This window comes from Pinus tabuliformis, chromosome 9 (genome assembly GCF_031772625.1).
Source record: "Pinus tabuliformis cultivar Carrire ecotype Pingquan chromosome 9, CPIR1, whole genome shotgun sequence".
Lineage (NCBI taxonomy): Eukaryota > Viridiplantae > Streptophyta > Pinopsida > Pinales > Pinaceae > Pinus > Pinus tabuliformis.
In genome coordinates, this window is record NC_142307.1 from 1,872,430,714 (window position 1) to 1,872,444,592 (window position 13,879).

General features: G+C 33.8%; 1 protein-coding gene and 1 pseudogene across 2 annotated transcripts; both read left to right on the forward strand.

Moving 5' to 3' along the window:
- The first annotated feature begins 6,909 nt into the window (after window positions 1-6,909).
- Window positions 6,910-7,683, forward strand: LOC149156347 (polyadenylate-binding protein-interacting protein 7-like; annotated as a pseudogene).
- A 3,616-nt stretch (window positions 7,684-11,299) lies between these two features.
- Window positions 11,300-13,282, forward strand: LOC149156348 (UDP-glycosyltransferase 86A2-like). 2 transcript variants are annotated; one of them, XM_089443515.1, is made up of 3 exons: window positions 11,300-11,623; window positions 11,804-11,915; window positions 12,283-13,282. In XM_089443515.1, exons 1-3 carry the CDS (start codon window positions 11,315-11,317, stop codon window positions 13,221-13,223), a joined length of 1,362 nt encoding a protein of 453 aa, XP_089299641.1. In that variant the 5' UTR covers window positions 11,300-11,314; the 3' UTR covers window positions 13,224-13,282. The 2 variants fall into 2 exon arrangements, with proteins under 2 accessions (XP_089299641.1, XP_089299640.1); XM_089443514.1 differs by having other exon boundaries at window positions 11,308-11,915.
- Window positions 13,283-13,879: the final 597 nt, after the last annotated feature.

Sequence of the window (13,879 nt, forward strand, 5' to 3'; positions counted from 1 at the left end):
AATGAATATCCTTCATTCCCTTATTACTGCTCTTCACTTCATTGAGAGTCTGTTGAAAATTATTTTTAACCTATATTCAATTCCTTGGTTAAGGTCAAGGCTCTAGACAGGGCATGGTGCTTCCTCCATCTTCACTAGTTGTAGAGTTTTGCACATTTTCTTCCTCAACTCTGCAAGATTGGGATAACACACGAAGAAGTGTGTTCCATCCAGAGAGTAATATCAATACCAAGTCAATTTTATATTAGAATGTTAACAAAGAAAAGTAAAGAGCCATATGGTTTATGATTGGTTCTATAGTACTGGAGCAATGTGATCCATGAAGGCACATCGCGCTCCAAGTTGATACTTGTACTCAATCTGATAGAAATCACTAGTAGATCCACCACATAAACAACCCTAACACCACTCAAATAATCCTGTCACAACCACATATATAAAGTGGCAATTTTTCCCATAGAAAAATAATTGATTGTAAACCTCTCGATTCCATCATACATTCATCACGTAGAGTTTTCTACCTTATCCCTCAAACAGGCCTCATCTATGCATTTTACTACAAAAAATCCTTCTAATAAAATCTCTCTTCAAGTGAGTTCGGTTGAGGGGAGGGGGTGGAGAACCATAGTTGTAATGCTAGGGTGAAGTTATTGCTAAGCCAAGGAAATCCCAAGATAATAATGATGTAAGGGAATTAAATGTACATGTATGAAGACATGTAATAAAAGTAGTTGAATGAGCCATGTACATGAAGGACAACCTACTAGACCAATGGTTGTAACAATTAGTTTCCCATGAAAAATGGTCAGTTGTTATTTGTTTATATGGATTCCAACATACCATAGAAGTACAATGAAAATTCTAGGTTGGACTAGACATAAACTTTTTTGATCAAGAGGTTCAAGCATATGCTGCAAAGGAGAAAATATTCATAAACACATTAACTAATGGATTATTAAGACAACTCATATGGTGTAGTGAATTCATTTCTCCATTAAGGGAGAGCATTATATTTAATGGGAGAAATGCATTTAATGTTCCAATATATTCTGCTAGAGAGTGTAGTTTTCCAATAAATATGAAATATACCCTCATAATTGTCATTATTATTCGAACGTATACTAATCTATCTCGTTACTATAAATATGATATTTTATTGTGTCATTAAACATATATTAGACTTAATAAATAAATGTTGAAGGGAACTTGATCATCCTATATTGTTATTGTTATTTTTTTATTAAAAGACCATCAACCAATTTTTAAAACCTTATACTTAGTTTCTTGATTTCTAAATAAACAAAGAGTGATATGAAAATAACTATATAAAAGAAAAACACTATATTATATTGAGGATAACCACAATTGCTACTCAGTATCATGACTCCTAAAAAACTAAATCAAATCAAAGCAATATATCTTATTAGTCCTTTCCTTTAGAAAGACTATAATTATTGCTTGATTGTTCACTACTAATTAGTTCATTCTTTGACCAGATTTTTTTCCTGTCTATGTAAATTTAACCAAATTTTTAATTTTTGCAATTTAATTAATTTCAATTTTACTAAATATTTTGGGCAGAAAAACATTCCACCTCTTATTACAAACTTCACATGCACTAATGTAGCAAGGTTGAGGCAATGTTATTTTATCCAAAATTTGGTTGTGGAAATGAAAAAAGGTTTTCTAATATCCAAAGTTTCTCGTATCCAACGTTTTCCAAATTTACTGCCACATGGCTATATGCATGCATGTAACTGTGGTGCTATCTGCAAGCATGTAGCTCTACTATTATAAATGACGACTTAGTTGATGCATTTCATGTAGAAATTGCAAGGCTTGCCCAAAGAGAAGCGATCTAAGAAAAGCCATCAATGATTTGAGTAGAGCCATCCAAGTGACTAGGGCCCCTGGTTCACCATAAGTTCACAGGTAATCCATGAAATTGATTCTCTCGATGATTGTCCATACTGAGACCTTTTACGGACTGCAACCTCTTTTGGAAAATAGGAAGCTCTAAAAAGGAAGATTCATCTTTGTATTTTAGTTGGTATGAGGCCCATAGGGTAATCCTACCAACCATTAACCCTAAGATGATTTACCATCACGAAAACAACCCTTCTTTACACTTGTACACCCATCCTAAGATTCTTTCTGCTGATTCTTAACCTTCTACCCTAGTTTCATTTTTCTCATAACCTCGAGGCTGCATTTTTCTCATGCCCTCTAGGAACTTGATTCTTTCTAGCCAAATAACCTAGAAATGGCACTTGATTATTTTGTAGTAGAAGAAACCAACAAAAAAATTACGTTCTTTTTTAACCAACAAAAGGATTTTTTGATTCTTAACCTTCTTCCTTGGTTTCATTTTTCTCATGCCTTGTGTGTGCTTAACCCTCTCCCCTGGTTGCATTTTTCTCATGCCTTCGAGGCTGCATTTTTCTCATGCCCTCTAGGCACATTCAGAGGCACTTGATTCATTTTTAGCAGATGAACAACAACACTTTATATTTTTTTAGCAGAACAACCCAACAATGACTTTATAGATGCAAAAGGCTAATGAGGTTTTTATGGAGGAGGCTACCCTAAAACCACAAAAGGATCAGTCTTCTGTATAGTACAGACCCATATGATGGTAATTATCTTAATGTTTCACTATGTATTATTGTTTTATTGTTGCTGTAAGGAAGTTTCTTGGGCTACATATATTTATAAGTTTACTTTTAATTACAAAAATATGTAACATGTGCAAAAATGCCTAACTTGTCATTCTTGCGTAAGATGTATTAATTTGATGAGCTCAAATAATTCATCTACCTATTATATATTGTTTTCTTCATGTATCTATGCAATCCAATACTGAATATGAAAGATGCCAAATTTCTCTCTATGTGGGTCAGTTTAAGCTAGTTATAGGTAAGAGGGTTTATAGAGCTAAAAACTAATCCTTTTTTATTTTAAATTCTCCACTAAATAGTAATATCGCAAGGTGTGAAAGGTAAGAAATAGTATCTTAGCGACTAGTATCCAAGGTTGATTCTGCGGCTGACCCCATTTACCCTGAGATGCCAGTGTGGAAGTGATTTAGGTTTACTTTGACTCAATACTTAACAAAATTCTCTTTATGTAGTCCAAGGGATTGTTTATTTAGATGACCATAATGTATGTATATAAAAGTATAAGGCTAATTGAATCAGCTAAGGTTCGTTACTCCATTCGTGGCTTCACTCAATGGTCGCATGAACTGCCATGGTTTACCTCAACTAGGAAAAGAATAAGAACCTAGATCCATATAGGTTTTTTGAACCACAACCATTTTCTCTTTTTTCATTTATTTATTAAGAACTCGCTTCCAAAATTAATTGAGTAACACCACCTATCTTGATTGGAAATATTTTTTAGAGATATTATTGTTGAAATCTTTTCCAAGGAAAATAAGTAATATCAAAGCTTTCAAATCTTACTCAAAATTCTCTTAAAGAGGAAAATTTTGAAAAGTTTCCTCTACTCCACCGGTTTCCCCCATTAATTGTTTCATCTCGTTAGAGGCTTGCAATAGGGTCATTATTCCTGATTATTCTACTATTGTAAGTGCCCACCTTCGAAGGAGGTAGGAACTAGGAGGAGGATGAAATTTTGGACTTATTTCTACTGGTTCCTGAAGATAGATTATAGTGATGCAGAAAATTTTCCACAAAGCTAATGGAATTCACAACACTCTTTGTCATCTTTCCACAGACATACAATCGACTATGAATGAAATAAGCTATCATCCTTGGAAGTTAAATTTTTATTTTTTAGATTGTTCTTAATTTTTAAACTACAAATAGTTTAATGTGGGAGTCCATAGGGAGAACCTGGGTAGCATGAAAGATCTGCGTGCCTATCTCATATTATTCATATTTAATTTAATTTATTATGAATATTTTTTAGTTTTTATTTTTATTTTTTTAATTTTCCATTCAATTATTATAATGAAAAATGTGGCCCTCATCTGCATGGATTGCACGTGGATGTTGCAGTGTGTTTAGATAGTTCCAAGGGAGGTTTCCAAAAAATAAAGCTTGTGTGAGGCATTGTCTTTCTACTCATGTTGGTTATTCGACACAACCTAGTAGGTGAAGAAATTTTAGTTTTTTCAAAAATCCATTGCCATTTGGTTCAAATCATGCTAGTAGCATGATTATTGAGAGTTGGCCAATATTGTTTTTGAAGCTTAAGGTAGGGAATCTGCATTCACAATGTTGATTGGTTAAATTATTTATTTATTCCAAAACATAGTGAATAGAATATCATTTATATATTATAAGGATTGTGAAAATTCCTTTTAATTTTTTTCTATTCAACTTGAGTGCAAGTTGTTTTATTAAACATGTATTACCATCCCCAAGGTAGTTAATAGCATCAAATATGACCTGTCTGAGCTAAAGTAATAGAGTAACAATAAGAATGTTAAATATACATTACAACGTGGGATACATGCAAAGGAATGACAATTTTACAATATATTAATGACCAATATTGCACATTTTGGAGTTACTACTAACACCATTTAGATATAAAGGCAATCTCCTCTTTGTTGCCCTATGCCTCTAACAACACACTTCAAAAGATTCACTTAAATCTGGATGTCTTGCTTGATCTGTTTGAAACCAATTATATTAATGTCCAACATCAGTAACAATAGAGGTATTTATAGTATTAACACCAATTAGACCCAAAGACAGTCTTGTTTTCATCACTTTGAATCTGCAACACAAGAATTTAAAAGCTTCACTTAAATTTGGGTATTTTTCTTGTGTGTTTTAAAGTTTTACTTAAATATGGGTAGTTTTCTTGCTCTTTTAAAGCTACTCAGCCAAAATTTCAGCTCAACCACTAGAAGGAAATGCCAAAACCAGTGAAATTAGTGAAAATTTTATGCTTTGGTAGAGATCATTACCCATTTGGGAAGGCATATTTTCATGAAATTTTTTTAGGTCAATTGTGGTTTTGTCTCCTTTATAAATGCTAGACAAAGTTTCACCATATGTGTTCGCCTTGGAGCAAAAAGGATTACATTTTCATACCCAACTGCCTACATTGTCATAACCAATTGCTTCCAAAACCTTTCCTATAATTTCAATCAATTTCAGTTTTGTTTCCAATAGACATGACTTAAATAGTAAATATTTAATTATGCAAAGAATTTTGTCTAAATATTTTTCCCACTTGCTGAAAAATTCAGTTAAAGATCCATCTTATGAAAAATGTGAGACAACCATAAGAAGTCAACCAAAAATATTACCACTATTGATTTCATATGAAATCAAATTAACTTATTTCTAGCAAAAACCTCTCTCTTACACATACACATGGTCATATTCTCACTTGTATAGAAGAAAAGAAAGTATTAAGTTTGTTTACCTTGATTCTTAGCCAAACTAAGCAATTATGTAGACCAATAAGGTTAACAATAACACTACACTTAGGTGTGAGTAGATACAATTGGACATGTTCAAATCCCATTTCAATATTTTTTTTAAAGTTCCATAGCTCTCTCGTAATCTCCTACTTCAAGAGACTCATAGTGGGCACTTTGTTTTACAAGCTCCACTACAAAAATTGCTCTTTCAACCATCTTTCTCTACCATTTGATATAGAATTCCCGCCATCCCAGCAATGTCACCAAAACAACAGGTACAAACAAAAAATTAGAATAAAAAATTACTATTAAGGATGCTAAATATATTGACAAGTACTGCAAATCTGACTTCATATGCTCACAACTCCTTATTCTACTGCTAAATCTCCTAAAGTAGAAAATGCATTTAAAACACACAACTAGAAGAGTCCATTTTGCAAGCAATGAGAGTATGTAGATTCCGTTTTAGCAAACAAAGATCATGAATATGACAAAATGGGGATAAATTTTAGCTTAACCAAACCATTAGAAGTAAATGTGTTATGCAGACAGGTTCCTAGATTACCACAATCAAAACAATAAAAATTGAAAGTAGTCTAGTAAGAAATATACAGAGTTGGAATTCTGATGCTGAGCATGAAAAAAAAAAAACCAAGGGTATGCATTGTGAATATGAAGGTAAACCTTTCTCATGAAATAAACCAACATGAAAATATCTTAAAATTTACCTTAGAGACTCTCTTTTTGGTTGAGAAGCATTCTAATGTTTAATAGAAAATATCCTAAGGTGTTGTACAAGCCAATAAGAAATATGCAATGTCAATGTCGATACCCTAATGGGTTATCTCAACCACTCAACTAGTTGTTGGGTTTGAATCCAGGTTGCACTAGTCTATGCCAACAAATTTACTAGGGATGCTATCCTAAGATGTGGGAAAGCATCCTAATTTATTCTTCTTCATGTTCCTCCCATGGAGCCATCACTAAATATTGAACACATTTTGAAATTATTCTATCAGTACCAAGTTTGTGTACCAAGTTTGGTGGATACTTTCGCAATGCCGAGAGCTGTTTTACATTCTATAATGAGTCATTGTCCACATAATTGGAATATTAATATAAAGGCATCACAAATGAATTTAGGTGAAGGATACCCAAATCACTGAAAATGAACACTCCAACATACTTTCAATTCCATGATATTTGCAAACAATATGTAGCCTATCATTTTCCAAATTGCCAACTTCTTATTTTCATATTTAAAATTTAGAACCATGTAGGAAATTCAATGTAATTTCTTTTTATTTACTTTTACTACACTTAGCATCTATTCAAAATTTTATATGAACTGCTGATAAAAACATTTATCTAATTAATTTTTTGGTGGCTTCTAGGTAGCTTTTTCTTTCTAGTACCTACTATTGATATCTCTCAGTTTTATGTCAGAAATGGCATGAATTCTCATCGCTTATTTTCCAAGCTAAGACTGGGTCATAATAATTTTCATGCAAAGCCGATCTCTATGTGCTCCATTCTCACCAATCTATATCTTATAACATCTTACAACAAAAGATGAACTCATCCATAAAAGGAGGGTCAACTACTAAGCAGTCCTCTTTAAATCCAATTGCAACAAAATTTGTTCCCTCAACACTTAGAGTTGCATTTGGAAATGCAAACACATATGTATTCAAGTTAGAAGTTGCAGAGAGTTGTGGTAAAGCTTTCTTAAATGGAACTCAGTAAGTGACCTCCAACACATCTGATGATGAAACTAAGAAATACTGGTGTTTGAGGCTTGCTAATGACAAAATTGTTTGCAAGAGTTTGAGAGTTTTTTTATCAAGAATTTTGATTGGTTATGATTATCCACGTGCTTCCAAGTGAGTGTAATAGAAAGTGAAGCCTTTGACAAGATGTGTCATAGTGTTGATGCTAGTTTTCCCAATGTAAAGTCTAAAGTTTCATTTTTTTAGCATGTAAAAGGAATATCTGGTAGTGGAATGACACCTCTATTTTCTTCTAGTGGATGGGAGTAACATATTATGGGCCACGGTCAACAACCAGTGAAAAGCAAAGATGGACATTTCAATGCCGATGAATGTAATGCTGAGTTTTTGAATGAATTGGTAGGAGAATGAGCTCTTTCAAACAATGGAGATATTAATCCCGTGGAGCTTCTTCCTATACAATTCCCAGGTTTTGTAGATGAGAGTCTAGCAGACATATAGTATGCAAATGGAGGAGATTTAAGCTTGACAATTGACATTCTTACTTAATTTGAGGTACTTGAATACATTAGATTGTCAATTATAAAAGTGTGTTTTTCATTAAATTCTTTCATATCAATTAAATTGCTAATTATTTTTCTTTCAATGTTGTTGCATAGATATATTATCCAACAATTATGTGTAACTTTTCACGAGACACTTTTTTTCATGGAGGAGACTTTTGTGCCATTCCAAGGAATCAAGGATTAGGGTAATTTTGAGGTCTAAAATGGGCCTCCTAGGGAAATTATAAAATGATAGTGGAAATTCTAAAACAAGATTAGATTACATCATCAAATTTTAGAGGAAGAAAAGAAAAAACTATTTTTTCAACTCGTATTTTCAACTTATCTCCCTATGGGTTTACTCAAATTTCAAGTGGAAACACTCGTTGGATGTATAATTTGATTTCTCGTCCAAGGAGTACCCATGTTGCATACTTTCAATGGACCCTGAGACATGAAAAATGAGAAATACATGAAAAACATTATTGCAATCGCGTTTTTTCACATATTTTTCATTTTTCATGTAGCAGATTCCATCAAAAGTATGCAACATGGGTACTCCTTGGATGAGGAATTAAAATTTTCATCCAATGAGTACTCTCACTCAAAATTTGAGTAAAATCTTAGGGAGATAAGTTGAAAATATGAGTTGCAAAAGTAGTTTTATTATTTTATTATTTTTTAATATTTTTACTTTTCTACTCCAAAAATGGTGAATGATCCCCCATGTTTGACATCATTGTCTTGAATCCTATTGGTTCTTATAAAGTTTATTTTGGTTGTATATTTTTCTTAGGATGCCCATTTTAGACCTCAAAAATTCTCTAATGAATGACCTGAAGGCAGGGTTGCTATGTTACAAACAAGACCAGACAGGTGGCTTCTATAGGGGATTCGGGTATTTAGTTCAATACGAGCTAATTATAATGATCACAAAACGATATTATGGAATTGATTCTAAACATTTTGGCATTTTCCACTATGAGCATTATTGACTCCTTTTCTTTCTTTGATTATTGTTCATATCTACTGTATTTGGACCTTTTTTAAATAAATATTTCAATTTGTTTCTTAAATTCAGATATATGGTTAGCATGTCCAAACTCCAATGCTCTTTATGCAGATAAATTTTCTTATATGATCTAAATAATTGTTGGAATACTGGTGCTTGAACAAGATCCTTTCTCCCACAACATACATATTCTTTGCTTCTACTATTGCAGTAATTTATTTTGGAGAACAACTAGACAAAAACAGAAGTAAGTTGATCCTTTTTATGGAACTGTCCAATTTGAGTTTGTTTTTCTGAACATGACTACAGAGTAGGAGAATTAGAAAAGGATAATCTTCAGGATATAGTGGTATTTACTAACCAAACTTCATTATAGGTAGATCTTCAATACTTTTATGAGAAAAACATAAGACTTCTTTGAAAGATTATAAGCATGGATCTAGTGAAATATTTTGAACACATTTCATTGTAAAACACCATAATTTTCTATTCTATTAGAAAACAACTCTCCCATCTCCACTCAAGAATAACCTCATGTTCATCAAAATAGATAAAAAAGAGTTCAAATTCCTCAACAAACTAAATGGTACAACATAAAGACACATTCATACCTTGACACAATGAAAGGAAGGATGATGATGCATTACATATGTTTAAGTAGGAGTGTTATAAAAAGGTGAGTATTATATTGAATATTCTTATTTGGATCAGATTCTGAGTATGGGCTATGGGTGGTCAGAGGGTCTCATAAATTATGAAAGAAATGCTATACTGATTTTTGGCGCATTGAGTTAAACAAGCGGGAGGGTGAATAATTTCTTTATAATAAGGGGGTAAACTCTATCATTACTGAGATTACAAATAAAATGTGTTGTAGTTGGAATCTTTACTACAGTCTAGACATTGTCATCCACTGCAATATGTGGCATCATTCATTATCTTATTCGAGGTCAACCTTTGTTAATTCTTGGGGTGGTTGAACCAACTGTGCTTATGTATACATTCAAGTACAACTTTGCTAAAGATAGAGAATATTTAGGCCCAAAGTTGTTCTCGGCTTTGACATGACGCTATGTACTTGAAATATTATTCACCATTTGTGATCTTTCACAAATTTATTCCCTTTTGCAATACTGTAATGAATGTAGGTATGAGACATTATGATATATTTCTTTAGTTATTCATGAAGAGTACTAGATATTTTCATAAATAAGCATGCATTCTATTGGAGTAACTAGCAATTCTCTACTTGTTACAAACAAAGTATGCATATGGATGGCATTCTTATTAATATTGCTCGCCATTATGGGGGCATGTTCAATTATCAACAAAATTTTTAGGGTAGTTTGAGAACTATTTGGGATGCTCATTTCCATATTGTTCAAGTGATAGGCTATCCAGGTATGATTTTGTGAAAATGTTCACTTTCCATAAAAATGTCATTGAGGAGCTCATTCTATCCTTTATAAGAATTCTCCTTTTTTCCCCTAAATGTGAGACATCCATAACCACCACTTTTGAAATGAATGTCGGGAATAACTGCATGTTTTCAAATCCTAATAAACGCAAGATGTCGTAGATTATTACAAAACTTTCAAATGGCTTCATACCCCAATCTCCCATGCACACTAAAACCTTAGCTACTTTGAAACACCAAGTACATTTAGGTTACAACTCAGAGTTTATGTTTTGTAAAGATGTAAGAATGATTAAGAATGTGATATTTGATAACATAATGGGTTATACTTGCTACAGTTGTGATAGAATGGTAAAGACTCCTAAAAAGCATTAAACAAAACTCAAGTTTAGGACAATTGTATGGAAACATACAAGAAACATATTAACAAATGCAAACTCCATTGGTTTACGAGCCACCTCCGACCGTTGTATGTTAATTTTTCTTTTGGATGTTTAACAATTTGTAAGGTTTTCTAAATTAAAACTTCCCTAGTTCTTTCTCATTCCATTTTGGATGTGTTTTGCATGTTAGGAAGGCATTGAAAAAACTTAAATAAGGGACTTTTCAATTAACAACATATTTTGGGAATTTGGATGCCTAGGTTAATGAGTCCATTTTTTATCCACATAAAGACATTGAAAACCTATGCCCTTAAAAAAATCTCTACTGTGTGGAGCTACTTTGCATTCATGGCGATAGAAAGCTTGGCTGGCACGAACTACCGCTAATCAGTTGACCTTGTTTCTAATTACATGTTTTGGCATTAAAAAAAAAAAAACTTAATTTACATGTTTTTAATTACATGCTTATAAAAACAACCTTCTAAATTAATAGATTGAAAATGATTATTCAAAACCATCATTCTTATTACATGCACTCGTTTTACGCAAAAGGGTACGCATAAAAAAACCAAAACACTGCGATGTAATTGATTGAAAATTACTACACGTATTAAGGAAGTCGTCTTATTAAAAGACACGCAGAAAAAGACAATTTTTTTGGCGTAGATCTCACAAAATTATTCGTGCGGACTAAGATGCTTCTCTCGCCAATAATAGTGCGACGTATATGCGTTTGCACTCACCATCCATTCCAAATGACACCTAACATTCATTTATCTAATTTTTTTTTTTTTTTTGTGAAGGTCACACCAAGAATTTGACCATGGCCATGTATTATATGAAGACAAAGGACAGTGTATCACAAGAGAACGCAACCTGCTGGATTTTACCGATGGAATCAGAAACAGTTACTGGCGGATCTTGCAGGCCTCTGCACGTTGTTGCAGTTCCACTTCCAGTTCAGGGGCATATGACTCCCATGTTTAATTTCTCGAGGAAGCTAGCAGCGAAGGGTGTTATTGTCACGTTTGTTACTACGGAAGCTTGTTATGCGAACATCATTAAAGCCCATAACGGGGAGGACCCCTTCTCCCACGACCAGAGCTTGGGTTTAGATATCCGCTCCCTTCAGGTTAGTGATGGATTGCCCCTGGAAGTTGATAGATCGTTGAATTTGGAGTTTATAGAATCATTCCAGACTAATATGATGCCGCATGTTGAAGAGCTGATCGCCCATCTCAAGGAGGAGCAGCCTCCCGTATTGTGTATCATTGCTGACAGTTTTTTTGTTTGGCTCGACCGTGTGGCGAAGAAATTTGGGATTTGTCATGTTTCATTTTGGACGGAGGCAGCTCTGGTCTTTTCGATCTATTATCATTGGGATCTGCTGGTGGAAGATGGCCATTTTCCATTTGTTAACAGTGGTATGTGTTATTTTCCCATTAACTTCCGGAAAAGAAGAAAAATGGCAGCTTTTTGGTTAGCTAGTTTGTGTGAATCCTTGTAACTCAAGAAGAAAAATAGTAGCTTTTTGGTTAGTTAGTTTGTGTGAATCCTTGTAACTCAAGAAGAAAAATGGTAGCTTTTTGGTTAGCTAATTTGTGTGAATCCTTGTAACTCAAGTAGCCCTGACCCAGAGCATCTATTCACATCAACATATATATATATTAAGTTACAATTCAGAAACATTTGTAACTTAAGTAGACCCAGGAGCATCTATTCACCCCTAACATATATTAAGTTACAATTTAGAAATATTTCAAGTGTTGGACTTGTGTTGTGATTGTGCAGAAGAGGACCATGAAAGATTAATAAACTACATACCTGGAGTTTCGGCTTTAAAGATAACAGATCTTCCATCTTATTTTCAGGAGCTGGACGTATCAAGCAAAGTACACAAACTATTATATGAAGGATTTCAATCAGTTCGAGGGGCCGATTGGATTATCGCTAATACTGTTGAAGATTTAGAAAGCCGAACTATAGCAGAATTACAGTCAAAAAAGCCATTTTGGTCCGTTGGTCCTCTGCTTCCTTCAGGCTTCCAAAACGGTCTCAATAACGAAACATCACGAACCAACATGTGGTCTGAATCGGACTGTACCGGATGGCTGGACTCCCAGGCCAAAAATTCAGTCATCTATATTTCTTTCGGAAGCCTTGCTCATGTTTCTAGAGCCCAGATAGAAGAAGTGGCAATGGGATTAGTAGAAAGCAAGCAACCCTTCATTTGGGTGCTTCGTCCCGATATTGTTGAGCCTGGAGCTGAAGACATTCTGCCGAAAGGATTTGTGGAGGAAACCAGAGATCAGGGTTTAGTGGTTCAATGGTCATCTCAACTAAAAGTTTTGTCTCATCCTTCTGTGGGTGGATTTCTTACACACTGTGGATGGAACTCCATTCTGGAGAGCTTATCATTTGGAATACCCATGTTGGCGTTTCCATTATTCACAGATCAATGCACAAATAGATGGCTGATTGTAGAAGAGTGGGGAGTGGGCATGGACTTGGGTGGGAGTAGCAGCAGCTTCCTAAACTGCAAACCGCTAGTTGGAAGGGAAGAAGTAGCAAGGACAATCAAGAATTTCATGGGTGAAGAGGAAGGGAGAAAATTGAGATTGAAGGTCGAGGCTATTAGAGAGGTTGTGAAGAAGGCGGTGCTTCACAGCGGGACATCTAATAAGAATCTAGATTTGTTTGTTGAAGCTTTAAGAGCCAAAAGTCATACTTAAGTTCAAGAATATGGAACAACTATATGCGAAGACCAGGATCCACAGTTTTATTTGTTACAGGGTAATATTCGTCATATGTTCATACATAATCTTCCTTTATGTGTAATTTGGATATCTTCTTTTCTTATTTATGGAATAGTTTAGAACTAGTAAATCTATTTGCTTAACATTTGAAGGATACCATGAAATCTGTTTCCCTACCCACAAAAATATCATGAAATTCAGAACTTTAAGCCAGAAAGAAATAGTTGGACTATTAATCTATTACAGTGTAATAGAAACAGTGTCAAAGTTCAAACTAACAACAAGGCATGATCTTTCATCTTAGGAATTGCTAGTTCTATTGGTTGATCTGGCTAACAACTTGATTGGGTGCTTGGTAAACTACATCTCTAAGGATAACCACAGCAGGTTGCAGAAGGTACGATGTGACCAGACAATGAACATATGAACTAATTATGAAATATCAACACGATATAGTGTCCCACTATTTTTGTGAAACCAAAACTGTGAAGTATAATGCATTTTTAGCAGCAATATACAAAATAAAAGAATTGCACAAAGTGGTAAAATATAGAAAGAGCAGAAGTCTATTTTTCATATTCATTAGTCAAGCTAAGAATAAATATGTAAGCTCCCCATGTAAGATAGAGAAT

What these genes read in the sequence shown, in the direction of transcription:
- LOC149156348 (XM_089443514.1), top strand. Translation starts at nt 11,315, where the DNA reads ATGGCCATGTATTATATGAAGACAAAGGACAGTGTATCACAAGAGAAC. An exon ending in TTTTCCATTTGTTAACAGTG is followed by an intron (nt 11,916 to 12,282) that starts GTATGTGTTATT and finishes GTGATTGTGCAG; the next exon opens with AAGAGGACCATGAAAGATTA.